This window comes from Rhinolophus ferrumequinum, chromosome 14, assembly GCF_004115265.2.
Source record: "Rhinolophus ferrumequinum isolate MPI-CBG mRhiFer1 chromosome 14, mRhiFer1_v1.p, whole genome shotgun sequence".
Classification (NCBI taxonomy): domain Eukaryota; kingdom Metazoa; phylum Chordata; class Mammalia; order Chiroptera; family Rhinolophidae; genus Rhinolophus; species Rhinolophus ferrumequinum.
The window spans coordinates 41860309-41871745 of NC_046297.1; the positions used below are offsets into that span (position 1 = coordinate 41860309).

The 11437-nt window shown below is 36.9% G+C and overlaps 1 protein-coding gene across 1 annotated transcript in view; it reads right to left on the reverse strand.

Annotated features, from left to right (window-relative positions):
- RGS22 (regulator of G protein signaling 22) overlaps nucleotides 1-11214 on the reverse strand; it is a 221852-nt gene extending 210638 nt beyond the window's left edge. Inside the window, exons 1-4 of the mRNA XM_033125712.1 lie at nucleotides 11092-11214; nucleotides 10441-11005; nucleotides 6749-8217; nucleotides 4159-4261 (exon numbers count right to left, since the gene is read on the reverse strand). Coding sequence (XP_032981603.1) covers nucleotides 4159-4261; nucleotides 6749-8217; nucleotides 10441-10443 — 1575 coding nt within the window. The 5' untranslated portion in view covers nucleotides 10444-11005; nucleotides 11092-11214. The remainder of the gene's footprint in view (nucleotides 1-4158; nucleotides 4262-6748; nucleotides 8218-10440; nucleotides 11006-11091) is intronic.
- Nucleotides 11215-11437: the final 223 nt, after the last annotated feature.

Genomic DNA, 11437 nt, shown 5'->3' on the forward strand with positions numbered 1-11437 from the left:
TGTAGAGACACGAAAATGAAAGAGCAGGGAGGGCTGAGTTCCAATAAAACTTAATTTAAAAACACAGATGACAGACAAGATTTGTCCCTCAGACCAGAGTTTGCCAACCCGTTTTAAGCCAAGGTCTACGAAGAGGTGAGCCCTTTTTAAAGTTTGCTATGGGATATCATGGAATTCTTTGAAGGTTTCTTACCTTAGCCATATGTAATGGGTCTGGTTAGACCATGACACCCAATTTGTTTGGCTGGTTTTTGCAATACTTGCAAATACTTAATTCATTTTTTACCCTTAAGCTTTAACAGCTTTGATATTTTAAAAGGAGAAAAGGAAATCATTTCTATCTGAACTGGATTTCCACGTCACTCAAATGTTCAGCCAAGAAATATTTTCAATGAGTAATCCTTATAGCCTTCTACTTTGTTCAAGTTGGTAGTGAAAACAAAAGTAAGGGTTTTTTGTTGTTGTTTTTTTAAAAAAAATTGGCATTCTTAACCAATTATCAAAATTAAATGTGCTGCGGGTGAGTTTCCTCATTTATCCAAGTATAATTGTGTTTCCTCTCCCTTGATAGTCCACCGTAGCCACAATTGGCTCCTAACAGTGGGGAGACCTAAAATATGAGAAATTATAGTAGGATAAATATAGGAAATGAGGTTAGCTGGTCATGAAAAATTACATGATTAACAGTTTAACATGAGTAAGTGTAATGGATGAATATTGGTTTTCAGAAATTAGAATAAATAGTTGAAATTTTTCAAGGACTCAGTACTCTTTATATTACATTTGTATAAATGATTTGCAGCGTAGGCCACAAGCACATCACACAAGAGCACACGAGACAAAATTTCAATGGATTTTGATGCAGTTGTAAACACAGTGATTGTGCATGTACCAAAAAATAAATAAATAGAGATATGTTGTTGAAGCAAATTTCAGCCACAGAAGAAACATTCATTCATTTAACAAATATTTATAGAACACCTAAAGGTGCCAAGTGAATAAAACAGTCTAATCCCTGTTCTCCTGGAGCTTGAAGTGTGTGCTACTATCTCTGAATGATACAAGGCAAAGCAGTTAACTAAGGCACATGTTTGTCAACACACAAAATTTTTGAAACACAGCCATCATCATGTTACCAGAAAACATTCAAAAGTGAGAGTGGAGTCACCTTATGATTGTTCATTTCCATAATTATAAGAAAACAGTGAAGAATACAATAAATTTAGAAATTCAATGGAAAAGGTGCAGTATTCCAATTTCAATGCTCATTCTCACTGCTGCAAAGCACACATAAAATTGAGATCCTATTATACATAGCTGGTCTGTCTGTGCATTCTAATTTTCACACTAAGGAGTTTTCAGTGATGCTACACAACTGTGAGGAAAACCATTTAACAACTTTGTTTTGGTTCATGACGCATTAGGATAATTCAGGTAGAAAGCAACCAGTTCGTATTAGAATGACAGGGCAAACAAAGGGCACCAGCAGGATGTCTCTGAGGAAAAGAAGGAACAGATAGAATACATGATTTGTTTGGACTTACACAGAGGAGATTTCCAGTTCTGGTGGATAAGAGGAGATGAATCAGGGATCTGTATAGAGAAACACTAAGCAAAAAAGAAAGAAACTGGGCAATTATTAGCTCTGGAAGTTATATAAGAAAAAAAGGTATAATCATATGCACTACATATTACAGCTGTCAAAAAAATCATAATAATCTCAACAGTCTTTATAATGTCAGCATCTAATTCTGATTTGCCCCCAAATGATATTGTAGTTATATTAGTGTGGTTGCTGTAGTTATATTTGCTCCCAAATGATGGTGTAGTTAAGATAGGACAAAGGGAGAAAGGCATTCAGAGAGAGGTGGGTAGCTAGGGAGTGGTAGTAATGATGAGAGGTCAGAGAACAATCCCTTCATAGAAAAATGCCAAGAAATAGCAATAAAGGCATGTTATTTAGAAATGTGGACATAAATATCAGAAGGACCATATCTAAAAAGATATGTTAGGAAGGCAATTAATATCTTCACTATTATAACTAAAGACTTTAAAGTGATTGCCTTGATGGGACAGGAAGCAAGAGTAGGAAGGGAGAGGGCAGGAGAAGGTGTTTTGTTATAAGCCTCATTGTCCAATTTGATTACTTTAACCATGCATGTTTTACTTTGAAAAGAAAACCAAAACAAGAAAACAAAAAGTACAGTCCTTTAAGAAACCAAGATAAAAAAATAAGTAGTGGGTAAACTATGAAGATTAAATATTTTATATAGAATTACCTGAAGGGTTGCCAAACACAACAACAGGTTTCTTCCTTATAAGATGTAAGGAGTACATGGAGCTAAAAGTTTAATATTAATAGGTTCTTGCTTAAAAATTGTTTTTTAAGTCTGTCCTTAACATGTAGGGCAGCAGGCAGCACTCAAGAAAGATGTTAGAAAGGCAATTAATGTCTTCACCATTTTTAGCTCCCAGAGGCGGCAGTTGTAGCCATAAGTAGCCAGGAGCTGTGAATAAGTCGTAAAGCAACTAATCATAGGTGAGAAGGTAAAACTTTTCCCCAAAGTAAAACAGACAGTCAAAGTCTTAGTTAACAGCAGGCCCTAATATTTCACTGTAATGAGAAACCCACTAATCTGTATCTAGGTGTTCATATTTGTTTATGCCATGCTTCATCTCAATTATTAATCAAATTAGAAATTTACTTATGTTATTAAATGCTTTTTACTAGAACAAGAATAAGGGAGTGAACTCTCAGAGTATCTTTTGGTATTATGCCTGAGAAAGTTCTAAAAGATGAACATAGAATAAATATGGGTGCCAGCGTCAGCAGATGCCTATTACACCAAGTAGCATCCCTCGGAAGAATTAATCAGCTTCTGTAGGACTTGTCTTGTAACTTTAAAGCTGGACCTCACATCTTCAAGGGAGCGCACATTTATAAAGCTTTACGAGTACCGATCTGCCATGCTCACACACCTCCAGGCCTTCATATTCGCTATTCCCTCTGCTAAACACTATCCCCTCTCTTCACCTGGCTAACTACTAATTCATCATTCATCCCTCGGCTGAGATGAAAGTTTTCTGAGAAGCCTCTTGATTCCCAAGTATCAAAAACTCCTTTTAGTTATTTTTTACTTTACTTATTTTTAAATTTTTATTAAATTTATTGGGGTGACACTGGTTAGTAAAATTATATAGGTTTCAAGTGTACAATTCTACAATACATCATCTATATATTGCATTGTGTGTTCACCACCCAGAGTCAGTTCTCCTTCCATCACCATATATTTGGCCCCCCTTTACCCTCCTCTACTACTCCCTCCCCCTTTACCCTCTAGTAACCACTAAACTGTTGTCTGTGTCTGATTTTTCGTTTGTTTGTCTTGTTCATCTATTGCTTTCAATTTTATACCCATATATAAGTGAAATCATATGGTTCTTGACTCTTTCTGTCTAATTTACTTCACTTAGCATGATAATCTCAAGGTCTATGCACCCCTATGTTCATTGCAGCATTATTCACAGTGGCCAAGACATGGAAACAACCAAAGTGTCCTTCAATAGATGATTGAATAAAGAAAATGTGGTACAGATATACAATGGACTATTACTCGGCCATAAGAAAAGATGAAATACTGCCATTTGTGACAACACGGATGGATCTTGCAACTTTCCTTTTAAATGTTCCAGTAGAACTAACTCTGGGCTTCCCCTAACACACCTGTATTGTAATCACCTGTTTACCTGTATCACCCACAGGGTAAGAGCTCCAAGAGCAGAGACCATGTCAGAAATGTTCATCATTGGACTCTAAGCAACTAACACATAATAGCCACTCAAAAGACTGAATAGAAAATGCTATAAGGATATCTAATTATGAATGGATTCAGCATATCACTACTATTCAAATACTGCTAACAGCACATATACTTAAACAACAAACCCAATAAGATGTTCTTGATGCTAGGTAGTCAACTCCACTAACAGTCCAGAAGAAAATAGAGTTTGGAAAAGGTAAAGAGTTTATAAGTGAATGTTTGCTAAATGGAAAAGGTTGGGAATTAGCAGTAAAACCAAATTAGGTTGTCCAGCAATATAGGATTATTAGATATTTATAATTTAGGATCTATTTTAGAAAAGTATTATATACATTACCTCAGAATCTGTTTTCAGTTGTGTGATATAAAATTTCCTCCTCCGATTTGCTTTTTTATCTTGAACAATAATTTCACGCCAATTTCTGCTCACTTTCCAAACACTATAACAAAAAGATCAGTCCTTATGTTGTATATATTCCACAAGATTAACATTTTCTGCACTTGGCAATTAATAAGAAAAACTTTTTTAAAAAGATTTTGGACAGTAAATTTAAACCTAAAAATTTACATTAAAAATATGACTTGATCTATATTGTTGTTTCATATTGTTTTACCATGTGAAAGAAATCCTATTAAAATATTAAATATTTACCAGCATTATGTTGATAGATTATTACCTTCGAAACGGTTAAGGGAAAAACATAGTTTCATATAAAGCCAATATGAGTCCACGGGAAGACTGATTAAGAGCATTTAACTTTAAATGTGACACTAAGATTGAAAATTTGGAATATGACTTCAGCAAATCATTGTCAACTATAGCACAAGATGTTTTTATCAATTTCTCCTATTAATGTATTTAACAAATCTATCATTTTGACTAAACAAACATATGATCAAGCCTTCATTGGAAGTACTAAGCACCAAACAATAAATATGATTATGGGTAGCACTACAAAGTTCCAATTTTATAAACCAAAGTTTATGAGAATGAAGCAGCTAAAGAAAAAACAATTTATGTCTAGTGATTGCTTATTTAATATCAATAACTTTGACTATACTAATTATTAAAGATAATCCTTCAACTGTTAATGTGGGGTTTTTCATTACTCTAATTTAACAAATCAAAGGGAGTAAGACCAAACAGTCAGTTGAAAAAAAAAGTCACTTGTTATGGAGGACCCCAGTAATACTTCAGTTGTCAACACTACTATTCTTCCAGCTACCGAGGCCACTTCAGTTGCCATTGCCTCTCCCTAAACTGATACGCGTACCTTATATCAGATTGATGAAAAGGAATAGGCAGAAAGTCACCCATTAAAAGCGAAGAAATGAACTATATAATTGGGTATTTGCCACAGCTATTTAACTGACCATAACCTTAAATCACCAAGAATAAACACTGCTAACATTATACATGCATTCTGCAGTACACACACTATAAATTTGGAGGGCTGGGCAGGAGAGGTAATTATTGAAGCGTGACTCAATATCAACTACTCCCACAAATGAGTACCCAAAAGTATCACCCAAGTTTTATTTTAACTGGTCTGTATCCAAATATACTCCAGCATATAAAAATAAAATTCCTACATATCAGCCATCTCTTAATCTTTTAAATGAATAATTTATCTCATTTGAACATTTTTAAAAGGCATACAAAATACAGGTGCACTAATCTGTTTATTATCCTACTTGTTAGACCAAATACATTCTTAATCAAGTCTTTTCAGAAACACTTTAAACCTTAAGAGTTTGTAGGAAAACATTGGATGAGAAATCAGAGGGCTCGATTGTAGATCTGGAGTTATTCTTATCTCTTTGAGTGACTGTTGGCTGGTCACTGAACTTCTCTGGAGCTCAGTTCCCTCATCTGCAAAATACATGACTGGACTAGATATCTCAGACTTCCAGCTATGAAATTCCACAATTCTCTATAAGAGCTTCCAATTAATTCATGGCAGAAAGGTGAAGAAGGGCTCTAAGAGAAGCAGTGGCCATAAAAACAGCAAGGACTCAATGAATCAAACTACCGACATATTCCTATCAAAACGGAGGTTCACTAACTCTCCTGTATGTCCTCCCCAAACTATCAGTTCACAGAAATCCTGTCCCACATCTTCCCTCCTTCCTGGTCATGGCATTCCCAAGGGTCTTGTCTTCTGATAGTCCTGCAACTCCCCAAAATTGCCTGTATAAACAGTCTCACTTTAGTCTTTGTAACACTACCTCCCATCCCAATACTCCTGTTTGACTTAGTTTCCCTTTAATTATGTAGCAGCACTCAGTATACTGAAATCTCTGTGATCATAAATTCTTCAGTTTCTAATTCCTTGAAATTCCCAAATGTAATTAATTTCCACTGCTGTGTTAGCAATTAAAATAAAATAATGCATATTCCCTTGGTCTCTGGAAAGACCAAACCCTAAAATGAAAGCTAACCATTGTTCTTCAATTCTAAAACTTAAATAACTAAATGATATCCTTTGTATGTTGTCATTTCTTAGTTACTATAATGCTTTACATTATTTCTGACCAAGTGTCATAACTTCAATAGTTTGCAATCTGACAACAGGATGTGAACTATTAAATAAATCATTAAATAACTTTTGTTGAATAAAGCTTGTCATTTTGAAATTTTAAAGTTCAACTTTTAGGAACTCTCTTCCCAAATGACTGACATGAACTTTATCAAGAAGAAGACCATATTGTTGCTTCTAAAGGCTTTAAAATGGAAGGAACTATACCAGTAAGCTCTATCAGGGAGTTCACTAAACCACCTTTGATAAATTGTAAGACAATCAACGATAGAAATAATAAAACAAAACAAACAAAAAGCAGGAAAACTACTCATGGAAAAACTTTCCAACTTTTTTTAAAAAGTGCTAAAAGGCAGTTTTACTTCAGCAAAAAAAAATATTTCTTACCTGCATAGGCTTTCTGCAGTCAAGAAATCTAAAACCATTGCGAGAATATGCTTTAAATTTCTATATTTTAATTCTGTTAAGATATCCAGTTTTTCTACGCCCATTTTCTTGCCAATTAGTCCTGCAAGTACATACTGCAGCAGAGCTATTTTCCCCCTATCCTCATCTTCCAAGAATGCGTGTGTACTGTTCTGCTGGAATCTTTTCCTTTTACTTTTCATAAAGAGCTCATGCACTAATTGCAAGGCTGGGGTCTTTGACAAATTCTTAAAGCTCAAAATCGAATCCCCACTCTGACTGTCACTGCTCGGCTGACTCTCTGAGATGTCTGAAGCAGCTGCTGGTGTTATTTCAGAATCAGAGTGGGTGATCTGCTTTTCCTCTTCTGTCTCAGACTGTGAGCCTTGCTCTGGAAGGGTGGACAATCTTCTCAACCTTCCAAGACGCTTTGACCCCACTTTGAGCGTTCCCTTATGCCTCTGAAGTAATTCTTGAAAAGAACCCTCCTGGTCAGAGAGGGAATCTTCTGATTTATCCAAGCAAAGTGAGTCAAACCCACTATCTTTGGGTGTTGAAATATTGCCTCTCACTTCAGTTGAAGGAGAAAGCCTTTGACTTGCCTTAAATTTAATGTTTGCTACAAGGTTACTTATTGGAGTCACAAATATGTCCTCATCTGTTTCACACGTTGTTGCACTATCAGAGCCCAGAAGTTCCGGATATGGATTCTCATCGTTAACACATAGACTGCTATTGCTAAAGTCATGGGTGACAGAGTCTTTAAAATTATTGCCCTGAATCGGAGATATACATTCAACTTCAAACAGGTTACAGTCATCTTTGGAGTCATCAACTGTAGAAGTCTTCTGTTGAGAAAAATTCAGTCTCAATTTTTGACTGCTGGAAGTTGCTTCTTCTGTTGTCAAAATGCTAGTAACTAAAGCACTAAAATTATTTTGCCTTGGAAAACCTGAAGCACTGCTTGGAATATTTTTTTCTAAGTTGAGAGCTTGGCTTACACTACTTTCTAGAGAACTATTTTGTGGTTCAAAGTCTCCCTTTAGAAGAGAAAAAGATATGTCCAGCCTTCTGCGCAGTAAAAATTTTTTTCCACCAACTTTAGGAGTTTCACAAAGTTCCAGGGTTTTATCCTTTTCCTTCCTAGGGAAGACAAATCTCTTTTTTTGACTGGGGGATTCTAAAGGATGTGTTAAGCCCAGACTTGAAGTTTCAGGATGTTCATAGTTTAATGCTGGACCTTTTTCTTCCTTTCCAAAAAATTCTTTATCTGTATTATCAAAGCTGCAGGATTTTAACAAATCACTGTAGCCACTGTCTTGAAAAGAAGATGTAGAACATAAATCTCTGAAGCTGGAGTACTTGAAATTGACAGTGGGAGAGTCCACCTCATTTCCTGCCCCAGTTTGAGCGTGATCTGAATGCCTTTCTGACATCTTCAAAATCTGTTTCTACAAAGTGAAAACCAATTTTACTCTTCCTTTGAAATGAGTAGCCTCACAAGCTTACACCAAAATACATTGTTATGAGTACAAATAATAAATTTTATGGCAATAAAAAAGTTACTTTAAAAAACAAATCTACAATATACTCATGTGTATTTTACTTAAAACTACATTTTGACATCATAAAAACAAAAACTTTCAGTTTATATATATTCAGACTAGTCTAAGCACCACGCACAAATATTTTCTTGAACTACTCTTGAGAAAAAAATCTCGTAGCATCATTTTTAGATAATTTTATTACCTTATGATTTTAACAGCACTAAAGTACAAAATAGTAGTTTTAATATTCTAGTTTATTTGTGCTGGCCTATATCTAGTCAGTTGGATAGTTCAAAGTTCTGGGATGTAACTAAAGTTGCTTAAAAAGAACTATCTGCTAATTTTTAAACAAGTCTTAAGGAAACGTGTCCAATGAGTGCTACCACCAGATTTAACTGCAAGTTGGCTAAGCAACTTCAGGATGATGTTATGCATACTTATAATAGAGGCCTGTCTCAGAAATTCAGTGACCATTCACAAGGTCTGATTCCCACACTTACACCTTTGCTAAGACTCTGGCTCATTGATAAATTACTAACACATCTTCTTGAGCTAACCAAAACGAACCCACTGTCCCATAGATATAGGGCCATTTCACAGTCAGCATGTTATACTCGTTCATGTCTCACCTTCTAAATATTTTGAGACATAAGGTCCAGTTGCAGGTTTGAATTCACAGACAACAGGCAACTATTTGTGGGAAACCCACCCTTTATAATATTCTTGAAATTTCAAATAAAGAATTCAAGTAAATTACTTAAAGAGGAAATGTGACTCAGTAATCATATTTGTGATGACACCAGGAAAGACTTAATTTTTTCAATAGTATCACAGCTCTTTTTTCTAGAAACTTGAATTACATCTTAACTCAAAGGAAGCTAAGATATGAAAGTTATCATAGTTTCTGATATTTCTCCAGATTATTCAAAGACACTAAGACAACTGTCATTCTTTCAAAGTTTTCTCCAGACCAAACATGATTTTTCTCTATTAAAAGATTATATATTTGATCTGGAGAAAAATCATATATTTTCCTCCAGACCAAATATATGATTTTTCTCTATTAAAAGAACTTTAGCTGGCTGTAATGGGAAAGTAATTTATTTATGCCTGTTATATTAAATATGTGAATGCATGAGCTTTTAAAAAAAATTGCTACCCAAACCACAAAATGAAATAGTTCCTTTATGGTATAATGATCATTATTACTGGGCAAAGTATCTAAAGTACTTTTCAACCTTTTAAACCTCTTTTCCTTTCTGGTAAATCTCACACATGTTTTATTCTGATCTAGATCCCCACAGATCGTAAGTATCACTGCTATCTTCTGTACATGCTTACCAGCCAAGACTATCAAACTCTGCTTTCTATAATTTGTATTGTATTTTAAAACACTTTTGTTTCCAAAATATTAAGTTAATAAGATATGTGTTTTCAAATTTCACCTTCACCCACAAATGTTTCCCTCTCCCGGAGAATCATTCTATGAAGTAACAATTTTCACGCATGTCATTTGGTAAAATCAGGTCAAGAAATCCTTTTAAAAAGTTAAAACAAATATAACTATTCTACTACTTCACCACTAGGTGCCTCACCGAGCTAGATTTTGGGAAACAGAAGCAAATTGTTAGAAACAAAGTGGGATGCAGATATTATCATCCTCTCCCCCTAAAAACCATAGGCTACTTGTTATAAACATACAAAAAAAAAATTTTTCTTCTTTTTTTTTCTGTTCATCTACCCATCTGAAGTTGCCTCAAACGTGCTTTCTCTGCTGTCATCATGTTCCTATTTCTACTACCCCAAGACACCAGTCTCAAATAAAACTCGATTTTTCAAGACTAAGTTTTTTATTATTTTAAATTATTCATGCAAAACTTACAGAATGCCCATTGGCTTACTTAATTTTTATTGATTCAACAGTTCACTGATGAATCAAACAAGCCTCCTCGATATTCAGTTTTTAACACTAAGCTCCTGATAAAGGGTGGAGAACACTTATCTCTACAGCGCTCTTAGAAATTTTTTTAAAATTTAAAAACACTTGTCAAATCGGAGAATGAAATGCTTATTATTTAACTATATGAAAACAAAATCTCTCTCATTTGTTAAAGTGGAAAATCTTACCATCAGTAAATATTGAGCTCTTGGATGTCAAAGTTATGTAGGCTTCCAAACACGAAAATCAGTTTGTCTTGAAAATTCATGTCCAATAAATGCCTCTTAAAAAGAAAACTTTAAGTTGAACAATTAATTGAAACCAACTAACGGTGACTGCTAACATTTGAAGGGCACCGAAAGTACATTTTGCAGGGATTACTTCTAACCTTTGAAAAGGCCTAAATCATTTTGAATTTCCTTCAGCTTCGACATAACGGAGATTTTAATATCCTTGTTTTCTCCAGCTAGTCTTAGAACTGAGGAAACATCCCAAATTCGGGTTTCTGAAAACGCAGTGTAAGCCTCGGCGCCGTCCTTTACTCCCCCAGGTGCTCTCCGCCGGTGCGTGGGTTACGCTCTCACCAGGGCGTCCCTCCCCGGACCTTCCCCAGGCCCGGCTGGCGGGGGAGGCTCGACGGGGCCGCCAGGGCCCTTGGCCCAGAAAGCCCCCAAAGGCCGAGGGTGGATGCGTGTCACCTGGCGCGGAGCGAGTGAAGTGGACGGCTTCGGGGCGCTTCTCTAGTCCCAGCACCTGGAAAGCAAAGTGGGACGCGAGGCCAGGGGACGCCCAGAGGCCCGCTAGCCAGCACACTCCTGGGGCTCCCCGCTCCTGCCCACCTGGAGACCGAGGGGCCACCGCACCGACCCGGCCGCGCGGGGCACTGAGGCCGACGGGCGGCAGAGGAGAGAGGTAGCGCTGGCCGGTGCGTCGGGTGAAGCCACCGCCTCGCCCCTAAGGAGGCCGGGCTATAGCAACCCCCACGTCACCTTCGCGTGGGACCGCGACGTTTCCCTCCTTCGGTTTGAACTGCCCGCCCTGAGTAACCGCTACGCACCGCCCCGCGCCGCCCCGCCCCGCGCCGCCCCTTCCTCCCGCTCCGTGGCGCCCCCTTCCGGCCACCCGGCGCCCTGCAGGACCCCGGCCCCCGCCTTCGCCGGAGGAGTCACATCCTCTCTTTCCCAC